Genomic DNA, 25,354 nt, shown 5'->3' with positions numbered 1-25,354 from the left:
ACCCCACAGCATCACTCAGCAGCACCACTCAGCGCCACCCCAGCATCACTCAGCGCCACCCCAGCATCACTCAGCGCCACCCCAGCATCACTCGGCGCCACCCCAGCATCACTCGGCGCCACCCCAGCATCACTCGGCGCCACCCCAGCATCACTCGGCGCCACCCCAGCATCACTCGGCGCCACCCCAGCATCACTCGGCGCCACCACAGCATCACTCGGCGCCACCCCAGCATCACTCGGCGCCACCCCAGCATCACTCGGCGCCACCACAGCATCACTTGGCACCACCACAGCATCACTCAGCACCACCACAGCATCACTCAGCACCACCACAGCATCACTCAGCGCCACCACAGCATCACTCGGCGCCACCCCAGCATCACTCGGCGCCACCCCAGCATCACTCGGCGCCACCACAGCATCACTCAGCGTCACCACAGCATCACTCAGCGCCACCACAGCACCACTCAGCTCTACCACAGCATCACTCAGCACCACCACTGCATCACTCAGCAACCCCACAGCATCACTCAGCAGCACCACTCAGCGCCACCCCAGCATCACTCAGCGCCACCCCAGCATCACTCAGCGCCACCCCAGCATCACTCGGCGCCACCCCAGCATCACTCGGCGCCACCCCAGCATCACTCGGCGCCACCCCAGCATCACTCAGCGCCACCACTGCATCACTCAGCGCCACCACTGCATCACTCAGCGCCACCACAGCATCACTCAGCACCACCACAGCATCACTCAGCACCACCACAGCATCACTCAGCACCACCACAGCATCACTCAGCGCCACCACAGCATCACTCAGCGCCACCACAGCATTTCTTCCATTCCTTCCTTCCTTTCCTCCCTCCCTTTCATTCCTTTCTTTCCTTCCTCCCTTTTTCATTCTTTCTTTCGTTCTTTCTTCCCTTCCACATCACCACTCAGCACCACCACAGCACCACTCAGCACCACCACAGCATCACTCAGCACCACCACAGCACCACTCAGCACTACCACAGCACCACTCAGCACCACCACAGCATCACTCAGTGCCACTCCAGCATCACTCAGCGCCACCCCAGCATCACTCAGCGCCACTCCAGCATCACTCAGCGCCACTCCAGCATCACTCAGCGCCACTCCAGCATCACTCAGCGCCACTCCAGCATCACTCCGTGCTACCCCAGCATCACTCCGTGCTACCCCAGCATCACTCAGTGCTACCCCAGCATCACTCAGTGCTACCCCAGCATCACTCAGTGCTACCCCAGCATCACTCAGTGCTACCCCAGCATCACTCAGCGCTACCACAGCATCACTCAGCGCTACCCCAGCATCACTCAGCGCCACTCCAGCATCACTCAGCGCCACTCCAGCATCACTCAGCGCCACTCCAGCATCACTCAGCGCCACTCCAGCATCACTCAGCGCCACTCCAGCATCACTCAGCGCCACTCCAGAATCACTCAGCGCCACTCCAGTATCACTCAGCGCACCCCAGCATCACTCAGCGCCACTCCAGCATCACTCAGTGCTACCCCAGCATCACTCAGTGCTACCCCAGCATCACTCAGTGCTACCCCAGCATCACTCAGCGCCACCACAGCATCACTCAGCGCCACCACAGCATCACTCAGCGCCACCCCAGCATCACTCATTGCTACCCCAGCATCACTCAGTGCTACCCCAGCATCACTCAGTGCTGCCCCAGCATCACTCAGTGCTACCCCAGCATCACTCAGTGCTACCCCAGCATCACTCAGTGCTACCCCAGCATCACTCAGTGCTACCCCAGCATCACTCAGTGCTACCCCAGCATCACTCAGTGCTACCCCAGCATCACTCAGTGCTACCCCAGCATCACTCAGTGCTACCCCAGCATCACTCAGTGCTACCCCAGCATCACTCAGTGCTACCCCAGCATCACTCAGTGCTACCGCAGCATCACTCAGTGCTACCGCAGCATCACTCAGTGCTACCGCAGCATCACTCAGTGCTACCCCAGCATCACTCAGTGCTACCCCAGCATCACTCAGTGCTACTCCAGCATCACTCAGTGCTACCCCAGCATCACTCAGTGCTACCCCAGCATCACTCAGTGCTACCCCAGCATCACTCGGTGCTACCCCAGCATCACTCAGCACCACTCAGCACTACCACAGCAGCACTCAGCACTACCACAGCACCACTCTGCAGCACCACAGCATCACTCTGCAGCACCACAGCATCACTCTGCAGCACCACAGCATCACTGCAGCACCACAGCATCACTCTGCAGCACCACAGCATCACTCTGCAGCACCACAGCATCACTCAGCGCCACCCCAGCATCACTCAGCACCACCACAGCACCACTCAGCATCACCACATCACTCGGCACTACCCCAGCATCACTCAGCACCACCACATTATCACGTGGTCCAGCTAAGGAGTTTGTTACCTCCCTGGAGTTGGTGTCCTTGGTTAAAACACTCAGGTGGTTGCCTTTAATGGTGCTGTGTGTAGAATTTTCTTGCTCCGGTTTTCCAGCCTCAGCTGTCATAGCCACATTTGAAGCGTCTCCTTTACCAGCCTGATTTCCGTAATCAACTATTGCTTCTACTTTCTGCAACCAACCTTTGTTCTTTTGGGGTTTCACTTTAACCACATCCTTCTTGTCACCCAGTAGCTTTGACATCACCTCTGGAAGTGTCGATAACTCATCAAGAACTGGGGAGCAATGCATCTCTGGCTGGGCCCATGTGTGCCTGCTTGAGACCTTTTTCTCAGGTTGTCTAGGTTTGACATCTTTTCATCAATTCTAGCTATTTACATGGCTAGAATGTTCAGGAGGCTGATCTGCATGTCCATTTTATTGGCTTTGAAAGTCAGTGCGTCCACAGAGCTTTGCAAGATTCCAAGTGCTGTAGCCCAAAGCGACTCTTGGGAACCTTGGGATTATTCTTTATATTGCTGATTTTATTGGGGCTGGAGTTTTTCAGCGTCTAGTTGCCATATGAGTCCAGCATGTTCTCCCATTTTTTGAGTGGAGCTAAGATGGATCTCTTGCAAGGGTTCATGAAACTTCCTCGGTTTAGCTGATTGGCTTGGGCCATTTCCCTGTGATATTTTTGTATTCTGTGCAGCCCTGGGCATCAGGTAGTGGCAAGGCTGTCTTGGTTTGCCCAGGAGTCGTTGGACTGGTGCCACCAGGTCCTACTTCTGGCCCAGGGGAAGCCCACTTTTTCACCTTTTCGTCTATTTGTGTGATTAGATGGGATGAGTCTTCCCCACCCAGTGACGAGTTGAATGAAAGCTGCATTGAGTCTCCCATAGCCTTAGGTTTTGAGTCAGTCTCTCTGGTTGTTTTCCCTAGCCCTCTTGTTCCACTTGATTCAAGGGGCTAAAGAGAGTACTTGGTCCGAGGTGAACCAGCTACTCCTCGTCCCTGCCCTGGACAACAAGGGCACCCTCATTGAGGGGGTCTCCTTAGTGGCTCAAGGACTCTTGAGAGCACTGGGCTCTCTTCCAGCTGAGGGAAGGGGCTGAGCTTGTTTGTGAATGATCACAGATTGGCTTAAGGGGACAGGCAGCTGCTTGATGTTGGTGTTGCCGGAGATGATGCCTGCCCTGAGTCAGACTGGTGGGCCCTTATTGGTGTTGGCGTAAGTGGAAGTATCTGGTATGGTGGACCTGAGTGTACAGGATGATTTGACCTCTTCCTTTGCTTCTTTTGGGTCACCACTGGAATGCACAACTTCTGCTCAGTCTTAGGTGGACAAATAGAGGGGATTAAGTGAAGTGACGGTGCATTGAGAGGTGCAAGCCACACCGGACTAACTCCGGCTGCCTCCACGCCTTTCCAACTACCTAGAGGGTCTCACCAGCCTTCCCTATATCGTTAAAGTTCCAGTAGCCGGTTACAGGTGGGCTGATGGGCTTGTAGTCAAGCACCAAGGAAGTGTGACCTCATACCTTACCACCTTTGCCTCCCCTGGTGTGTTGATGGCAGTTTTTACTTTCTGCAGGTTTTCCACAATAAAGGTGTGCTGCCTCACCCCTCCCTTGGGGTGTTAACTAGCATCTTAGCAAGTAGGGCATGAGCACTCACAGTCCCTATTGCGGAGAGGTGTAGAGTGCTTCTCTAAACAGCCCAGCTCCCTTTGGGCATTAGGGGGCACATTGGAGAAGCTTGGGGCTTGGCAAAACACACCAGGCCACTCCTCCAGCATACCGGAGTCTCACCACAACTTCAGGCTCTGGTTCCTCCACAAGGAGCTCCTCAACACACCTCTAAGCACGGTGAGGTACTTAGAAGAGCACAGTAAAGACTGGTTCACCTGCCCTGGTCTCACATAAGCTACTGTACACCATAAATCTTCTTACTCTCTGGCCTTCTCTATCAATTTTTAGGATTCCTACTTACTCCTACCCGGAGTCTGACCTTCACTGGCATGGTGCTAAACACAACGTGAATAAGAGGTTTTCCTTTGTCCAAAGGATTTTGTCTATTTGGCGTATGATTTTGATATTTCTGAAACTCTATCCTATACCGATTTCTGCAGGTAGTTTGTCTGCTGGGCATGGTGACACTTTTCCTACAATTGGTGCTGCCTGCCATGTGGTAAATGAGTCCAACAAAGAACAAGTGCCTATACTGAAAGTTATTAGAAGAGGGATTTGACCACCAGAAAGGAGAGTTCTTCATGTCCAGCGTCTGCTTCTTTTCATTATCCTTCCCGTAGTGTGGAAACATCGTCATACTACTGGCCACAAACTGTTGGATATATTGCTTTTGATTGCATTTTTTGAACCTTATTGATTTATTTGGATTTAGACGTGTATAACCTTTGTAAAAATTGTATATAATAACTGTATATATTGTAGCAGACCTAATACTCTGCTCGGTTATTTATTCGTATCTAACCGGGTTGAGTATTTGGAGTTGTGTGTTGTACGAATGAAGATGAATGAATGTGATATGAATGAATTCGATATGCCTGTTGGATTTTAACATTTTCACTGGTTTTTGTCCATAGTATTTTCTCTTGGTGTGTAAAAACTGTATTTTCTGTTCAATTGTATATGACCAAAACATATATAACCCCTTCTTTCTTTGACCCAGACGTTAAAATAAAATAGCAATTTACAAGCACACCCCAGTCTTGAAGAACTCTCCTTTCTGGTGGTCAAATCCCTCTTCTAATAACTTTCAGTATAGGCACTTGTTCTTTGTTGGATATATACCGGCCCAGCCTTGCTGATTCAGGGCCAACCCGACTTGTTTTCAGGATGTGGTAAATGAGGGCATTTTGTTTGTGACAGTGAGTTCAGCATCTGGAGGATGCCTTTGCTTTTCATACGACACCTGGTGGATGCGCCCCTAAATTCCCACAGTAGGTATATGCAGGAAAGTAGCCCATTCAGACTTGGTGAACCTCACTTTTTGCCTGATGATATGATTTCGACTGGAAGTGCACTGAGGCTCTGCTAACCAGGTCCCCTGTGACAGATCTCTTTCCCAAAACTGTACAGTTGTTTCTCCAATTGGCAAAAGCCTTTAACACCCTCTGTACGCCCCTAGTAATGGGAAACCCTGTTATACAGGGCCTGAGGTACTAAAGATCACTACTAAGGGCTGCAGCTCTGAATGTGCCACCCTAAGGAATCCCTCACCAAGCACATGAAAGCCTGCCATTGCAGTCTGTGTGTCTTGGTGTAGACAAAAGTGCAAACATGACGTTTCACACATCCCTGTGTACCATGTCCCATACCACTGCATGTACTATTTGCAAGTCACCCCTACAGAAGGCCTGACAGCCCAATGGCAGGGTGCTTATTGTTATATGCGAGGGCATACCTGCATGAGCAGATATGTCCCTGTGCTGTTCAGTTCTATTACTGCCAGTACAGGTGACCAGGGAAGCCATTTTAAACCATGTAGTGGACACTGGTGAAAACAAGTTCCCCAGTTACAATATGGCTTCCCTGAAGATAGGGATGTTTGGTATAAACTATCTCGTATTGATGAACCAACACTGATGCTAGTGTTAGATTTATAAATACACGAACACAGAGGGCACCTAATAGGTGCTCTCTGAAAACCTACCAGCCTCTAGTTGTATTTATTTATTTTATTTTAGCGGTTTTATATAGCGCTGGCCGGACCCAGAGGTATCAGAGTGCTTTACAATTGTAACAGAAAGGTGTTTAAATACATGTACAGTGTGTATAAGTACAGAAAGTTGATTCAAAAATAAGCAGTCCATACAGAATAAAGGGTAAACTGGATGAAAAAGCAAAGAGAGGTCGCAGTTTGGTGAGAAGGTTCGATAAAATATACCTAGGAGCAGGAACGACAAAAATGTGAAAGAAAAACTGAAGGTCATAAAGTGTAGTAAGAAACGGGAGGTAAAGGAGAGGCATGGAGGGGAGGGAAGGTGATGAGAATGAAGGGGAAGGGAAGGAGATGGGTTTCTGCCAGCCTGCCATGTGAGACACTGTTATGACCTCCTAGGATGCGAACCGTTTGCTCTCAGGAGACCAAGAACAAAAGCCTGTCCGGATACAGGGTGGCCCTCCCCTCCCACTGGATGACCTTCTGGTAAGCCTTCCTAGGGTGGGAAGCTTCAAAGAGCTGCTGCATTTGAAATGCAAATCTGGCTCCCTTTCACAGGAGAGGAATCCGACCCCTTTGTGCAGAGCCCCCTTTGTCACCTGGACAGATGGCAAAATTAGCTAGTCAAGTAGGCGCCATATTTGCCCTGACGGTTTTTCATTTCTCCATTTCATAGCTAGTTGCACAGATCTTTTCAGCCAACATGATTACCACCCACTACCACTATAGGCAGGTTGATTTGGATCCCTGGGCCCTGTGTTGGGAGGATTTGCGTTTGTGACTGTGGGCTCTGCAATGGGTTATTTTCCTGGTGGCGGCCAATATGGCAGGCACTCTGAATGTGAAGGTGGAGCACTTGAGTCACTTGTACCTGGAGGGTCATGAATGGGAACTTTTTCCCACAGTGACAACACAGATTATTTGGCTGTTGTGATTTCCTTATGTGGACTTCGTCATGGCTGCAAACAGGAAGGGCACTTTGTTCTGTGTCTAGCATTTCCCTCTAAATGGCTCCTTCAGATTCAACTGGTCACATTGTTCGCCATTCTCATTCCATGTATTTCCTCTGCTTTAAAAGTCCCTATCGAAAGTGCAAAAGGATCTTGAATATTTGTTAGTTATTGCCCCAGTTTTGGTTAGGAAGATTTGGTATGCAGATCTGCAATTATCTGGCCCCCTCAGCACCTCCCACACAGACAAGATCTGCTTTCGCAATAAAATGGTTGAGTCCTCCACTCCAGTGCTCAGATGCTCCAACTGCACATGTGGGAATTAAGTGGTGTCAACTAAAGGCTTTATGCTTCACACTATAGGTAGTGATTATCAGCTTACCTCCCATGCCTTTTATTTTGCAGTGGGATTTGATGTAATTTTGTCTTTTGTCTTGGCATCACCATTTGAACCAATACACAGTCGTTACTTTTGCCTACAGGCTCCTAATCCTGTATTAATGGTAGCAACTACTTTTGCAATAGGTTTGGTGAATTACAGGCCCCCTTGGTCCAGTCACCATTCACTGTTTTTCCAAACCAGTATTCCAAAGTACGCAGTGGTGGTTTTTGCTGTTATTTTTCACTGTTGTTAAGCTTTTAGTTCCTCTCAGCGTACTTTGTGGGGTGTAAGCAAAAATGCAAAAGACGGATGTGAGTGCGCTAGACAGTGCCATATGTAAGCCACTGTCGCATCCTCGCTGGACGGAGACATAACTAGCATCACGTAGCACCATCTACACCCTGGAGGTCTTTTGCTGGTGATAGGTTTCCTGTCTCCTTGAGGATATTCATTAGATGAGCAATGCTCTTGAATATACAGTACCTACCAGATATATTTATTAAAGGTAACTTTATATTGCAACTAACCAGCACAATTTTTAATGGGACATCCACAGTTTGGTCATTTTGTGATTTATATTTGTAAGTGGAATCGGTAAGTCTTTAATAGAACACAAATGTGACTTTTTTTTAGGTGAGAAACCTTTTGAATGTGTCATTTGTGGAAAGCGGTTCTCACAGGTAAGATTTTCATCTGTTAATAAATATCTTATTTTACATGATGTACTAGATCTATTTAAAATATAATGTGAGCAATGCTTCTCTTTAAACAAATTGATTTGAGAACCTTCGTGTCCATTTTTTTGGGGGGGGCAAAACTTCTATTTGAAAGAACTTTGATTCCTCTACCACATTATTCCTAGAATGGCTTTCAAGACTCTTTTTGCAACTCTCTCACTATTTCTCTGATGAGTTGGTTTTCAATTGAAATAATAATTGTAACATCAACCCAAAATACCATTGAATTCAACACCTCTGTATAAAATTTGCTGCATTGGGTATGCTAAGTGCTCCAGGTATATTATGGAGGAAATAGAAACTGGAGATTAACTTTGGATAGATCGCCCTGTACCCTGCTCTCAAAGATTAGGCATAGTGAAATGTTGGAAGCATTGCTTCAACTATATTTATTGTAATTTGGTAAATTTTATTTGAGTGATCATTGCGTTGTTTTGGAAGTGACCAGTCCTTCAGATGTCCTGCCCAATTAAAACTGATGCATAAGCCAGCAGCTGAATATCCTTCCTTGGAAAAGCACAGGACCACACAAAACCTTAAAAACACCCTATTGCTCTTAGTGCCCTATTGAAAGAATTCAAAGTCTTCTGCACTATGTTTATGGCCTAATAAAGTAGAGACCTTGAATATTTGCAGAAGCTGGCTTCCCTTATGCGCTGACCATGACTTTAAATTGTTATCTATTCATCCTTAAGTTCACATTCAAACCACATGCTCTTGAGAAAATTAGATTCTTGATTACTGAAATGGGATATTTCAAATAGACCTTGACTGTTATTAGAAATATCAGTTGTGCAACCGAATAAGTAGCACAAATGACCTTGTTCATCAGCTTGTGCTTCTTAAAATGTATGTTCTTGAGTTTTACTGAAGCAATTGCCGACCCATTGTCTTTTCTAACTCATCCAACATATCAATAGACTATATTAACCTTATTTTTAGGTCGAGTCTAGCGTTGCAGCGCGCATGCACTACGAGGCATGCTGTAGTAGGGTATGATGTTGAAGTGCTGTGGAAGCCTCGCCCACTCTCCACCCATACTTTTCGTTGGCTGGCTTCCGATTCAATATGAGGCTTCTTAGTCTCTCCTTGTAACCGCCTTGTCTCATTTTGTGACCGCCCATCAGGACTGGATCTTTTACTTGCTGTGTTACATGGTCAGCGTTAGGTAGTCAGTGAGCACCATTTTCTTTCAGGCGCACACTGCTCAGCAGTGACTCTGCTTCCCCTATTGGTGGCCTGTTGCGGTGCGTGTCGCTCGCTAGCCAGAGGTGCGCTCGCTGTTCTGGCTGCACACGCTGCAAAGAGGAGAGGTGCGCTTACTCCCGGAGTGAGCACAGGGTACAGCTCTCGCCCCTCCTGCTCCTGCCTGCGATACTTGCGCTCTCCTCCCTGGGGCCTCATCAGGGCTGTGGGCAGTGCCAGCCGGCCCTGTGCCAACCTCTGTAGGAGGAGGGCTGTGCCCAGGGCACGATGCTAGACACCTGTGGCTGCTGCCAGCTCTGCACCCTCGGGGAGGGCAAGCCGTGTGGGCAAGTGGGGGCCAGCAGCACAGGCACCGAGTGCCTCAAGATCCACAAGTGCAGGAAGGGCGCCGGGGGTGTGCGTGTGCAAGAGCAGGTCCCCTGTGTGCGGCAGTGACGGCGTTACCTACCCCAGCGGCTGTGGCTGCAGGCCGATGGCGCCACCACCCAGGAGAGGGGCTAGGAGACCATCAGCCAGCGGGCCAAGGGCGAGTGCCGTGCAGCTGTCAGCTCCTGGCAACAGCCGGGTACGCTTATAACCACTGGCACCTTTCCACGGCCCCTCTCTCCTTTTCACAGTATCCTGTGCACTCCACAGCTGTCGACTTCTCCTCGCACCTCTTCGCAGCCCCAAGAGCCTCTGCCATAATTCACAGCCCTCTCTCTCCTTGTCTTCGAAGAGCTCCGTTCCTCTTCAGTGAATACTGCTCCTTGTTCACGGCTCTCGGCGTCTCTTACCAACCCTCTGCTCATACTCGGAGACCCCTATCCTCTTCACAACCCGCGATCCCTCTTACTTACCCCATATTTTTTTTCTTTTTAATAGCCCTCTGTTCCTCCTCTTAACCCGCTGCTCATCTTTCCAGCCCCGCTCCTCTTTACTGACCTCTGTTCATCTTCCCAGCTCTCTGCTCCTCTTCACTGCCCTTTTCCCAGCTCACTGCTCCTTTTCATTGTCCTTTTCCAGCTCTCTGCTACTCCTCACTGCCTTTTCCAAGCTCTCTGCTCCTCTTCACTGCCCTCTGTCTTTTTTCCCAGCTCTTTGCTCCTCTTTACAGTTCTTTGCTCCTCTTTACTGCCCTTTGCTCCTCTTTACTGCCCTTTTCCCAGCTCTCTGCTCCTCTTCACCGCCCCTTTCCCAGCTCTCTGCTCCTCTTTACTGCCCTTTTCCAAGCACTCTGCTCCTCTTTACTGCCCTTTTCCAAGCTCTCTCTTCTCCTCTTTACTACCCTTTCCAAAGCTCTCTGTTCCTCTTCACTGCCCTCTGTTTGTCTTCCAAGCTCTGCTCCTCTTCACTGCCCTTTATCATCTCTCTGCTCCTCTTCACTGCCCTTTTCCCAGATCTCTGCTCCTCTTCACTGCCCTTTTCCAAGCTTTCTGTTCCTCTTCACTGCCCTTTTTCAAGCTTTCTGTTCTTCTTCACTCCCCTTTTCCCAGCTTTCTGCTCCTCTTCACTGCCCTTTTCTCAGCTTTCTGCTCCACTTCACTGCCCTTTTCCCAGCTCTCTGCTCCTCTTCACTGCCACTTTCTCAGCTCTCTGCTCCTCTCCATTGCCCTTTCCAAGCTTTCTGCTCCTCTTCACTGCCCTCTGTTCGTCTTCCCAGATCTCTGTTCCTTTTCACTCCAGAGGCCTCTCTAGGTAGGAACACCAGAACTTTCTCCTACTTCAAAGGAGGCACCAGGTATAACAAGCATTTGCAATGCAATAGGTCTCGAAATATTAAAAGTTTGAGTTTTTGGTGTAGCAAATATTAATGCAACATTACTAGCTCGAATTTTGTTAATGTAGACCTATAGGGTGTAGTGTGGTACAGTGAAGTGGTGTAGTATAGAGTAGAGGAAATTATTATAGAGTGTAGTGGAGTTGAGTAGTTTAGCGTGTAGTGGTGTTGAGTTGAGTAAAGTAGAGGAAAGTTTATAGAGTGGGATTGTGTGTGCTTGTATTATGATAAAATATAGTAATATTATGTAGGAATAAACGTATGAGAAATATAGGTACGTTTTTAGCAATTTCTGTGTTACAGGAGGGTTGACTTTGATTTCCAGGACAAGCAGGCCAGTTAGGAGGTGTTGGGAATGTGGTGAGATGATTGTTCTGAAGGTCAGATGCTTAGGAATATAACTTGAAATAGCGTGGAAAGAATAGACATCTGAAATGAGGCTTAAGGACGGTTTCATGGATAGCATTCAGATAGATCACAGACAGAAGGTGAAATGCAATTACAAATGCTACAGATGGAGGAATCTGGAACGCCATCCCAGTCGACAACAGAACCACCCCCTCCTTTCCAAAATTCAAAAGCCTCTTAAAAACCCTGTACCTCAACCGCGCCTTCCCGAAAGCAATTACGTGACTCACACGCCCCCACCTGGCAGTCACCTGACATCGCGCCCCCACCGGGCAGCCATCAGACATCGCACAACCACTACCTACCTCATGCCCTCCCCCGAACTCTCAGCCCCTGGGTCGGCACCTCTAAGAGAAAATTACAGCATAAGTCTTGCTTTCCCTAGACTTTGAGACTACCTCTTGACCCATCTACCGCATGGCTACTCCTCGAATCCCTCGACCTCTCTACCTCAGTGACACACCTCTGACGCTCAGCAGAACTGTAAAGTTTGAACTCTTCTGTATTTGGCTACCTTGCCCTGTCCTGTATTCTGTCTCCTCTTCATCATGTTGTAAAGCGCTCCGATACCCTCGGGTCTGGCTAGCGCTATAGAAAACATCTAAATAATAATAAATAACCCGCAAGGTAACTAAATGAGACAGAAACTCATGAAGGAGCATTCACCCCTAGAGCTCCATAGTTCAGAGAGTGGAAGAAATAAATAACGGTAGAAGATATAAAAACCCGGGACCCTCAGAGTGAACCTTTACAGGGGTGGCAATAATACCTGGAGCTTAGGTCGAACAACGTCAGGGGGGCCTCTGTTTTGGAACTCCTGGACCTCGCAAGCTCGTACCTCTCCGACGGCCACTCGAGGCGCTCTGGCTGCGGTCTCCAAGTCTTGTTGCAGATTGCGGGGAGAGAACTGCCACTTCCTTTTTCCTCCCCCCAAAAAAGGGGGAAAAATGCATCTCCAGGCCTCGGATATTAAAGAAGTAACCCTTGAGGAGCCGTGGCTGGAAAAGCCTTCGGAACTCTGCAAGGATACCAGCAAATCTTTCAGGATTACGCCTAGATGAAAACCCACACATTTCAACCAGATTAAAACGAAGGAATTTCAGACTCATTAAAACGAAGGAATGTCAAAAGGATCGCAAAAGCTTGCGCGATCCTTGCCGGTCTGGTAAGGTGACCATGCAGAAAACTCTGCCCAGATAAACCCGTGGTGCGTACCAGATAGGAGATGGGGGGTCGAGGGAGCCTGTCTTCTGATGACGCGCCATGATGTGCGTCCTAGATACGGACGGGAATGGGCGGAGCAAAGGCTGGACATGTGCCCGCATTTACCCAATCCCGTGCCGTTTAAAAAACAAAAAACACGCTAAAGCCAATGGCAGGCGGCGAAAGCCTGCTCACACACACGAGCGTGTGAGCAGCTTTCAGAACCCCTTTACAAGAGGTCAATCCTACTCTTAAGGAAAACTCCTGGACCTGTGGATACTACAGAAGAAGGACACCCTACTGCTTGAGGCCTTTCCTGCTTGCCGAGAAGGAAGAATGGAACTGCAGCCTTCATCCCAGACTTAAGTGACTCAAAGGGTCAGTTGACTAACCTCCTGTTTTGAGCTACAGTGACACAACAAGCTCCAGAGGCCTCTCTACAACTTCCCAGCTGCAACTGGACATAGTAACTGGGCCTTTTTGAACCATGCTGACTTCTGCTGGAGTTCCTCAGCCCTAAACCCTAAGCCATGTCTCCTTATTCTTGGACCCTTGGTGTGGCATCAGTTGAGCTCCTCCTTACCAAAAAGAAAAAAATCCTGAAGTTTTGAGCTCTTTGCGAACAGGTCAGTTCACGGCAACATCTTGCGGCCCGTGCCAACTGCCAACATGAAGCTTCAGTGAACCAGACTCCATGCGTTACACGGGCCACTACTGAAGACCAACGCCACAAGATCTGCACTTTGCACTACAGCCTGCCGAGACCGCCGGTACGCATCTTTAGCAACAACTACCAACGACGCCCGACAGGATCTTTGCACTATAGTGACGACCGTCCACTGCGCTCTCCCTGCTCCTTGCGGCTTCCTCCACCATGAACTGAACTTTTCACACTAGACTTTAGAAGGTCATCTTTTCAGGTTGTCTCAGATGGTTCCTGTGTCTGGCCCACACTCCATCACTGTCAGCCTGAACTTATGACTTTCACCTGGTCATGCAAGACCAGATAGCTGCGAATGTGGTAGAAAAATTAGAGCTAAACAATTTTTGGTAGTATGTGTGAATAGTGTAAGTAGTGTTAAAGTTATACATTTTAATATACGTAATTACATATTGTCCTGCAGGATACCACGCTAAGTTTGCGGTACATGTGCATAATAACGCAGTATGTTATTGGCTAATGGCTGTGTTTACCAAATATAAAAGGAAAGCATGCCATTTGCAGCACAGTTTGGCTGCTATCTATTCCGTTCTGGGTTACAGTCTTAGATATAGGCAAATAGTAGTTTTATTGTTGTCGCCTACCTATTCCCACTTTACTAAAGTGGAAATAGGTAGAGAAATGTATTTATAATTTTCTATGTATATTTGTAGCAGTTTGGGGAGAACTGCATTTTGTTTTTCATTTGTGTAACTAGCACAGTAATTTGTAGGTATTACCCCAGTACTATGCAGACTTCCTTTGTGAAGATTTGAATATGTTAAAAAATACACTTTCTTACATTGTATTAGGGAAATATAGTGTACTACAGTGTATTTGTAATTTAACATTTATTTATTTTAAGTACCGCAGTTCTCAGTACATGTGTTTTAATTAGTTAGAAACTTGCAATTCAACCTATCAATCAAACCGCATTTGTAAAGCGTAACACTGTTACCCCTAGGGGTATCTGGGCGCTGTGGCTCAGTCGAAGAGCCAGGACTTGAGTCTCTTTCTGAAGTGTGCTAGCGAGGGGGCTGTGCAGAGTTGGAAGGGAAGGTCATTCCAGGTCTTGGCAGCAACGTAGGAGCTTTGGGGTCCTTTGCATTGGCCAACTGAAATGGGTCCTTCCCCTCAGGCAGTGCAGTCTGTTCGCAATTTGGGCATCATGATTGATGACAAATTGTCTATGCGACGAGTCGTGAAAACTGCCTCTATATGTTTTGCCATGGCTGAGGAAAATCCTTTGGCAGCTTCCTGAAGGGGCACAAGAGTCCAGGCCCTTATTGTCTCAAGACTGGATTATGGGAACATGTTATACCTAGGAACCAATACAGAGGTCACTCGTCGGCTGCAGGTTGTCCAAAATGCTGCAGCCAGACTACTTTATCGCCTCAATAGAAGGACCCACATCTCTGACTACCTACATGATCTACACTGGCTTAAGATTGGCAATTGCTCTAAATTTAAAGCACTCCGCTTTATGTTCGGAATCAACACGGGAATGGCTCCTAGCTATTAATGCAAGCTGGTTCAAAAGTACACTCCTACTCGTCATCTTCGCTCATCAAATCAGGCTAAATTTGTAGTCCCTAGATTCAAACGAGTGCAGATGGGTGGCCACTCCTTCGCAGCAGCTGGCTCCTGTCTTGTGGAATTCGCTTCCTCTTCAGCTACGGCTGGAACAGAGCTATGGAAAATTCCGAAAAGGCATTAAGACATGGTTTTTCAATCAATAAACTCTGTGTCCCCTTTAATCGACTGCAGGTCCAGGGCGCCGGGAAACCTCAGGGTAGCTGTTGCGCCATATAAATCCATTAAATAAATAAATAAATAAGTAAGCTGCAGCTGCGACGGATGCAGGGAATATGTGAGAGGGTGAGTGAAGAGAAGCACAGGTGTCTAGCGGAGTGGTGGAAGTTCAGTCGATGGTTGAGGTAGGCAAGCCCTAGGTCGTGGAGGTCTATGTAGGCGTGCACAAGTGACTTGGACTGCCATCTTTTCTCATTTTTATCGTTTGTGGAGGTCCAGGATGAGTTTGGCTGCAGCGTTCTGTATGGTCTAGAGTCTTTTTCCTACCTAGTAGCACTTTATTAAAGTTGTAATAGGTAGAGAAAACTATCAAACCTAACACTTGCTTATATCTAAGGGCTTAACGCAGAATACAGTCGAAGTGTACCAAAAACAACATGGCTGCCTTTAACATTTGTCATTAGCCAATCACGCAGTGCCTTGACATCGCTATATACTATGGGACATCCATGATATACCTTGAAATTTCACACACACCCACCCCGCCACACCCCTACCAACTAGTTTGTCTAGTTTGTCCCAAACAAACTCTGACACGCCACAGGGGTATGTAAACTTTATTTTCGGGCGTGGCTGCTCAGTATATAAGTGTGTGTGTATATATATATATATATATATATATATATATATATATATATATATATATATATATATATATATATATATATATACATACTATACAAATTATCAAATACGTTGTCACTTTCTGTAACGGGGAGTAATGTGCTCTTTAAATGGTGTAACTAAATAAGGGCCATGGTTTGTGAACAAGGCTGCAAATGGACAAATGGAGCATGAGGGCACTTTAAAATAGAGCAACACTAAATATATATATATATATATATATATATATATATATATATATATATATTACATTAGCTGTACACTGCCACGTGTTGCTGTGGCTCAGTCTGGTTAAATGGAAGAGAAAGAAAAGAGTAAGCACACGTTTCTAATATGTTTAATTTCACAATACTTGTGGGCACACAATATGTTTTTGTGACTATTGTCACGTTGTGTATATATAAACACTCGCTAATGTTGGAAAGTGAACCAATTCCTCCACCCACTTCCCGGTCTGCCATCCAGACAGCAACTGTCCATCCTAATATATGTAGACTACTGTCTCTATGCGTCCCTTGTAGTTGTTGCGCAGCAATCAAATTAATAGGGTCTGTTCGATCTTTTGATTAAAAATCTCGTGCATTGACACGCGCGATTTCGAATCCAACGTTGTGTATATATAAACACGGCCCAATGTTGCAAAGTGAACCAACTCCTCCCCCCTCCCTCCACCCACTTCCCGGTCTGCCATCCGGACACCAACTGTCCGTCCTAATATATGTAAACTATTGTCTCTATGTGTCCTTTCTTAATGTTGCAAAGTGATCCAACTCCTCCCCCCACTTACCGCTCTGCCATCCTGACTCCAACTTTCCATCCTAATATATGTAGACTCTTGTCTCTATGCGTCCCTTGTAGTTTTTGCGCAGCAACTCAATCGATAGGGTCTGTTCGGCCTTTCGATTAAAAACACACGCATATTGGACACGGCGTATTCAAATCCCATGTTGTGTATATATAAACACACGCTTAATCAAATCCAACCTTGTGTCATAATTTCAAATCAATCGGTGAAGAACTTTCGGAGATTTAAAATTTTGAACTAAGGAACATTAACATTTTTATTTATATAGATCTATATTCACACAAAAGGTTGCCCCATGAATATATATATATATATTGCACTCAGTGAGATCATATGGTTGGATGAATTGTTTCCATTAAGACAAGCTTGATTTTTCTATATATTTCTATTGCATTAAAGTAATTCTTTTGTAGTCAAACTCACAAGTTTCATGCTGAGTAATATTAAAATGTTTGCTTTTTGTTACAGGCTGGTAACCTTCAAACACATTTACGCCGTCATTCCGGTGATAAACCATACATCTGTGAAGTCTGTGGGAAACGGTTGGTATTGTAAAGCATGCAGATATCTTACTAGTAGTACGCAGTCAGAAGTTTGTACAGTTGCCCCTCAAAAATAACCCAAGATTGGGACAATGAATTACTACTTTCTTTGCAAAGTTCACTGTGAGGTGGATCACTCTTATGCTGTTACATGACGTTTTTATATGCTCAACATGAGCATCCCCAGACTCGTCCTCCGTAGTGTGCTAAGTAGTGATGTCCGTGTTTTACTTTTCTACTAATCACTATGGTGTATCCTTTTAAATAACGTATGCACTTTATAATTTTGTTCAAGTTGATACTCCTGTGTGTAGGAGAATGTGTGTTCTTCATGGGGTGCTCTAATAAGGCTGCATAACAGTCATCACAAAAAATGGTCAAATGTTTCTGAGGCTCTTACTAATAAGTGTATTGACCAACATCATATAAAAGGTGTTTTTATATGTACCATTTACAGCTAGTTAGTGGTCCAATAGTAACCGTAGAATCTGAGTCTTGGGTTTGATCTTTGTATATTTCCATTTGTAATTACATAAATACTTTCTGTTTAGCACATCACGAACATTAATATAACTTTTTAGATTTTAATATACATTGCCTGTGGTCTGCTTCCAGGAGCAGATAAATTAGGAAAGTCAGCACTCCCTCCCACCCCAGTGCTCTCTGCGCTGTATGCCATATTTTAATTGTGTGAGCTGTTGCACCCCAGAAAGCAGGTTCATCCTGTGGGGCATGTATCCATTGATTTATCACCACCAGTTGAGAAGCCCAGTAGTACAATTACGTAATGCAATTCCCCCATCTTACCAGCTGCGGACCAGCTTATGTTGCGCTATACGTGCGGTTTCCCATCCCACAGTAGAGTGGAGACTTCAGCGTCAACACATCATCTGCGTCCATATGTTAATGCTGTTCAAACTTGTATTTATGGTTCATTAATTGAAAGCAATTATTTTTGGGGTGAGCGCTCTAAGTAAATGTTGTAAGCTCTGACTGCACTACTGACAGTGATTCAAGTATAGAAATGTGTAAACACTTTTTTAAAGTTCAGCAATATGAGGCCATGTATAATGCTCCCAGAATGCTCCCTGATTTGATGCGGATATTTGCAGAAGCTTGAAAGCATGATTGATGATTCTTTGCTTTCAAAATAAAATGTTCATTTAAAAAATTAAAGCAGGAAAAAAGAATCGCGAAACTACTATAACATTTCAGGTGCCATTTCTTTGTAGCATCATTTTGTAATATGTGTTTATGCATGCTAGTCTTTCCCAAAAATATTCCTAGTGGAAAATCAGTGTAACCCTTTTCAATAGAATTATGGGAAAGAAAAATAAACGAGCATTGACAAAGCCAGTAGGTCTGAAATTGGTGGTCCACTTTTTAATCAATGTCAAGGTGTGACTTGTTTTGGCATGCAATGGTTTTTGTGAAATCTTATTGGCGTGGGAACTGCCGGGCCCTCACCATTATAATAAACATTAGCAAAAGCAAAAAAAAGTTTGATCTCAAAAAGCACACACTGCCACAGTAGTTACTGGCACTGAACAAAACTACTTTGTGGGCCAATATGCTCCTTGTGAAAGACAAGTATGCTGTAGCTCTCAGTGAAGCCAGCCAGTACGAAGAGAGCGAGACATAATTTTAATAAGCGCAAAATGTCATGGTCAACGCCAGACCAAATTAGGGGCCCAATTATTAAAGAAAGTCTCAAAAGAGCACCCATGGTATATGTTTCTTGCATTAAGTGAGCTATATGGCTTTCATGAATTTCCAAGAATTTACAGAAGTAGGACAAGAAACAGTACTCCTAGAAAATATTTGTGTACTGCATTTTAACATGAGCAAATATGCATGTGTAGATTTGCTCATGCGAAAATCTGAGTGTTTAGAAGTTCACTTTCCCTCCTAATACTTTTATCCCAACTCTGGAAGAAGCTTTACTTCTGCCACTGTCTGCCACTCAGACCTAACTTGGCTTGATGCTCCTTGATTCGCCTAGCACTAAGACACCTTTGGGTAATGCGCGCTCTATAAAACTCCTTCATTCATTCATTCATTCATGTAATTCAGCTATCGTTTTGAATTTCACCCTCACAACGTGCAATTAAGCTTTCTGATACAAGATCCAGCTCATTAGTCTTCCCTTATGCTACTTGTGAATGTCATGCACAAACAATGTTTTCCAATTATGTCTTTTATTTATTTTGCACCAAATCATAGATAATTAAAATCAAAAGTGAAACAATTACATAACTCTAGGGTATGCCTAAGCACAGTATGTGCCTTTGGGAACTATATGGCAAACATAGTGCTTGTAGGAGATTGTAATTTATTTTTGTTGCATGATTTTCTGGGTGCTTCCAAACATAGCCTTAACAATGATGTATAATCGTATTGATCATGGTTAGGATACGGTATCCTTGTATGAAGTTAATACTCATTCATATTTACAGGTATTCTGTAAAAGCAGATTTATCATCTCTAGCATGCAAACCAGTATTGGTGAAGCACAAAGCTTTTACACTGTATTACTTGTCACTTTTTGTTGTAGATTTGCAGCTTCTGGTGATGTACAACGTCACATTGTTATTCACACTGGAGAGAAGCCTCATTTATGTGATGCCTGCGGCAGAGGTAATGAAAAGCTATATTTTATGTTTGCTCCTTTTTCAGTTGTATCTCCTATATGTGCAGGCTTAATAATCTGAATTGAAAACAAAAAGTGTAGAATAATTATGTCCCAGTCCACATAATTTCTGGCCCCACCCCTCACAGGGACATTTATCAGTCTTACCTTAGCCCCCTTTCCTTACACTATGATGACTGTGGTGTGTGCTTTTTGCCTTTTCTTACCTTTTTAGGTCGAGCAGACCTACCCTCAATGCGTCAGCATTGAAGGTGTCTGCTTCAGACCTATTGTGGCCCGTATTTAGGAATGTGGACAGCTATCAGACGCGCGCTTTGACAATGTCAGATTTCACCTCGGGAGCGCGCGTCTGAGCTGCGCTTGCGCGGAGCAACACACAGCCCTTGCTCACACACAGACACAGGCAGCCCCCACCCCTCTGCATGCACGCACACACACAGGCGCGCGCATGCACACGCAGGCACACGGCACACATACAGGCACATGGCACACTATCCCCTGCCTCGCATTCTCTCTCAATCACACACAGTCACGCATGCGCACACACATTTCCTCGCGCACACACACGCGCGCACACACTCCCCCCCCCCCCCTGCCCCCCCATCCCCCACAGGCATACACACAGGCACGCACGGACCTCACATCAGCCCTGGGCCCCACTCACCGACTGCGCTCTTCCGGCGGGGTTCCTCTCGCGCTCCGCTCCTCACGGCGCGTCTCCTCTTCTGAATCGGGGCTCCCTCAGGTCAGAGGAGCACCGCAACAGGCGCCATACTCCTCCATCTCCCCGGCCCCCTCCTGGGGACCCGGGCTACCCAGGACCGGCAGGGCGCACCATGCGCCGGCAGGCCTTCTCACGGACCTCAGGAGGCGGGACTTCCGGTCAGCCGCGAGCGGATTGGCCGGCCGGCCAAGAGCTTCCGGGTCGCCGCGGGCAGCGCGGCGGCACCCTCCCGATCACTACGAGGACAGGAGATGTGCATGCGAGTGGCCGCTGGCGTCTCACGTCTCTTCCGCCTTGTTCTCTCTGTTTGGCGTGTCTTCTGCGTCTCTCTGCTGTCCCTGGCCATCGGTTAATTTTTCTTTTGTGCCCACACCTCCATTTATTTTCCTTTCATCTGACAATTCCATGTGACGCCGAGAAACATCGCCTTTTATGCTAGCTTCTCTCAACCAGCGACAATAAAAAAATTGAAAGAAAACGGCGGTAACACTGTGTTTCCTTGTAGTATGAGGTGAACTGCCGAATTTATTTATGGCAGCCACACGCCCCCGCTTGCTGCAATTGAAAGCGTCTTAAAAGGCTTGCGAGAGGAGCCGTGTTTGGCTTTTGTTCCTGGCACTGCTGCGGCGACCTCTCAGGCCAGGGGTCGCACTGGCAGTGCCAGGGTTCACGGGAGGGGCGGGTTTAGTTGCGACCACTAATTAACGCCCATACTGATTCATAAATCCTCGCAGCGATGTTTCCATACTCTGGATCTGGGCGTCTGCCCACTTTTCCCTGCCTCCTGCCTGCAGGTAAAGAGCTCCGTACCTCGCCCCTCAGTCAGGCGGGCTCCCTCCTTCCTACAGTCCCCGCCCTCCTCCTCCCCACGCATTTCGATGTCTAATTATTGAGGTGAAATATTTCCAGTGACTTCCCCTCGCTGGAGGGTGGGGACTGGAGACTGATCGCATCTCTCTCTCTTCTTTTATGTCAAGCCGGGGTGGTTCTCGGAGGGAGCGCGGCCGGCTGCGAGCTTCTGAACTTCTAGCGCTGCCCAGGGCTTCCGGGAGCTGCTCCCCAAACTGCTAGGAACTCCCAGCGCTATCGCTCTACGCTGGAACTTTCTAGGTGGCCACGAACCGCTAGAACCATCCACAGCATCCTGTCAGTCACTCTTCTTCCCATAAGTCTCAGTTTTCAGGGGCATCAAAGAGGAGCTTTCCAGAACTTTTCGCGTGCCCTAGAACAATGCGGAATTTTCGAGAACCTTCTAGAAAATCCAAACCTTCCCCATCCTGTGTTATCAAAGAATTTTAAGAACGTCTTAAAACTCCTTGCGGCTTCTAGGACTTGCAAGGCTTCTCGGAGCTTTAAAGAAGCAATCGCGCTTCTCTGATTTAATTTCCTCAAAAATCCCCAGACGACTGGAAGAGCGTCACAGGTGTTAAACGAGGAAGGGGCATTACTTGCTCCCAACTGAGAAATACCAGCAAAAGACGCCCGAGAAAGGTTTGTCCGGGGCTTTTTGCGGGGGTCTGTTCTGTTATTTACATTTGCATAGCGTCAATCTATATTGTTATGGCATCAACGCGCCTTGTGTATTTTAGCGAGTTATTGCGCGGTATTGGGCATGGTATCAATGAATCCAGAGGAGCAATCGTAATGTTATTTCGGGTTAATGTGCATGTTACATCATATCGTACGCTGCTTTTTATACGTTGTGTGTGTGTGGTACGTCAGCTTCGGTATTATGTCCTTTCATGACTAGATACAAGTTGAAAATGGGCGCGCATTGATAATTGCTGTCTTTGCAGTGTTTGTTTACCTCGGAAGGAGGACGCGTGGTTCGAAGCCCGGCTTCACGCGGTTCACACGCTGTGTAGTCTTTGTCCAATCTTTATTATTGCTTGCGCTTTTATAACTGACAAAGCTTTGAAACAATTGCGAAACAAGCGTCTTCCTCGCATTTCTTAATGATAGCCCTGTGTGAGAAGGGGCGGCGGAAGGAATGTGCAGTACAAGGTGTATTTATTTGCTACAGTATAAAGCGCCACATGCAATCTTCACGCTGAGAACAGATACAGCGCAGACATTTGTGGTGCACAATTCCCTTACACGTGGGCCAGTTGCACCACAGGCAGCACTGGTGCAATCCTTCACACAGGGAACAGGTACAGCGCATACACTTCTGGTGCACGCTTCCCTTACACCTGGACCAGGTGCACCGAAGGCAGCACTGGTGCAACCCTTCACACAGGGAACAGGTACAGCACATGCACTTGTGGTGCACCATTCCTTTACACATGGACCGGGTACACTACATGCAGCACTGGGCAAGCCTTCACACAGAGAACAGGTACAGCACATGCACTTGGGTGCACGATTCCTTTACACATGGACCGGGTACACCATATCCATCACTGATGCAATCCTTCACACAGGGAACAGGTACAGCACATGCACTTGTGGTGCACGATTCCTTTACACATGAACCTGGTACACTACATGCAGCACTGGTGCAACCCTTCACACAGTGAACAGGTATAGCACATGCACTTGTGTTGTACACCTCCCTTAAGCATGGAACAGGTACACCACAGGTAGCACTGGGGCAAGCCTTCACACACAGAACAGGGAAGGCACATGCACTTGTGGTGGACACTTCCATCACTCTCAGGGACCTGGCACACCACAAGCATCATTGTCTTTTTACACAGAACAGGCACAGAACATGTACTTGTGGTGCAGGCTTCCCACACACACAGAAAAGATACAGCACAGACATCAGAAACCATGCAGGAAATGAGAGCGGTCCATTCAGATCCCAAATCCAGGTGCAATCACTGAGCCAGTCTGGGATCCAGGCTGACCCCAGAGAAATATGCTGAATTTTCCCCTGTATATGGAAATCAGCAACTTGCAAAAGGTAAGGAGGTTTCTTCTTTTCACTTCTAGCTAGGCTCAACACATAAGGCCTCACTTAAAGGGCAATCAGCCCTCCTTTTATATGAGTATAATCCTGGCTATGAGCCATGTGGAGCCTAATACCTTGATGCCAATGCAATGGAGTTCTCACTTTACAAGTTTTTAAGTAACACTCTATCTATTGCCCTCACTCTATCTATCGCCCTCTATCTATCGCCCTCACTCTATCGCCCTCACTCTATCTATCGCCCTCACTCTATCTATCGCCCTCACTCTATCTATCGCCCTCACTCTATCTATCGCCCTCACTCTATCTATCGCCCTCACTCTATCGCCCTCACTCTATCGCCCTCACTCTATCGCCCTCACTCTATTGCCCTCACTCTATCTGTCGCCCTCACTCTATCTATCTATCGCCCTCACTCTATCTATCTATCGCCCTCACTCTATCTATCTATCGCCCTCACTCTATCTATCTATCGCCTCACTCTATCTATCTATCGCCCTCACTCTATCTATCTATCGCCCTCACTCTATCTATCTATCGCCCTCACTTTACAAGTTTTTAAGTAACACTCTATCTATCGCCCTCACTCTATCTATTGCCCTCACTCTATCTATCGCCCTCACTCTATATATCGCCCTCACTCTATCTATCGCCCTCACTCTATCTATCGCCCTCACTCTATCTATCGCCCTCACTCTATCTATCGCCCTCACTCTATCTATCGCCCTCACTCTATCTATCTATCGCCCTCACTCTATCCATCTATCGCCCTCACTCTATCCATCTATCGCCCTCACTCTATCCATCTATCGCCCTCACTCTATCCATCTATCGCCCTCACTCTATCCGTCGCCCTCACTCTATCCGTCGCCCTCACTCTTATCTGTCGCCCTCACTCTTATCTGTCGCCCTCACTCTTATCTGTCGCCTTCACTCTTATCTGTCGCCCTCACTCTTATCTGTCGCCCTCACTCTTATCTATCGTCCCTCACTCTTATCTGTCGCCCTCACTCTTATCTATCGTCCCTCACTCTTATCTATCGTCCCTCACTCTTATCTATAGCCCCTCACTCTTATCTATCGTCCCTCACTCTTATCTATAGCCCCTCACTCTTATCTATAGCCCCTCACTCTATCAATCTATCGCATCACCACAGCATCACTAACCCCACACAAAATCACTCGGGGGCACCACAGAATCACACAGGGGCACCACAACATCACTATGCGCTACCACAGCATCACTAAATGCCACAGCATCACTCATCGCCACCACAACATCACTCAGCGCCAACACAGCATCAATATGTGCAACCATTCAACAACTGGTTCAAGTATGTTTTATCAATGTTTCAAACTTTATTACAAATGTCACAAAAACATGTTTATATTTCACTTCTGTTCTTGGATTTTCGTCACAATAAAATACACTGAACATAATCTTCACAAAAGTTATTTACAAAAGTTGAAGCTTTCGCCATTATAAATTACAATAACTTTTATTTAAGTATTAATTATATAAAAAAAATTAAAAGCCATTGTTATTTGTATTATCAATACATCTAAGTCACGTAAATGCAACACATATTGCATTACAAATGCTATAGGTGTCACATTTCCGAAAGTTAAAAATATTGGCATTGTAAATGACAAAGCTATTAATTTTGCTATTTTTAAAACCAACACATAAATAAAATATTTGTCATTTACAATACCAATAGCTCAAACTTTCCTAATGCGAGACCTATTGCATTGCAAATGCTTGTTTTCCTTCCGATCGCCTGCTATTTTTGTTTTGGAAGAGCAAATATTTAGTCCATACTGTACAAGCTGTAGTTTGGC

General features: G+C 46.6%; 1 protein-coding gene across 1 annotated transcript in view; it reads left to right on the top strand.

Moving 5' to 3' along the window:
- Window positions 1-25,354, top strand: part of LOC147663281 (zinc finger and BTB domain-containing protein 49-like) — a 107,639-nt gene that overhangs the window by 27,017 nt on the left and 55,268 nt on the right. The window contains exons 4-6 of the mRNA XM_086950560.1: window positions 8,062-8,108; window positions 17,151-17,224; window positions 19,779-19,861. Coding sequence (XP_086806686.1) covers window positions 8,062-8,108; window positions 17,151-17,224; window positions 19,779-19,861 — 204 coding nt within the window. The remainder of the gene's footprint in view (window positions 1-8,061; window positions 8,109-17,150; window positions 17,225-19,778; window positions 19,862-25,354) is intronic.

Source organism: Lissotriton vulgaris, unplaced genomic scaffold, assembly GCF_964263255.1.
Source record: "Lissotriton vulgaris unplaced genomic scaffold, aLisVul1.2 SCAFFOLD_586, whole genome shotgun sequence".
Lineage (NCBI taxonomy): Eukaryota > Metazoa > Chordata > Amphibia > Caudata > Salamandridae > Lissotriton > Lissotriton vulgaris.
The sequence above is the reverse complement of the archived record's forward strand: the minus strand, read 5'-3'. Positions and strand labels throughout refer to the sequence as shown.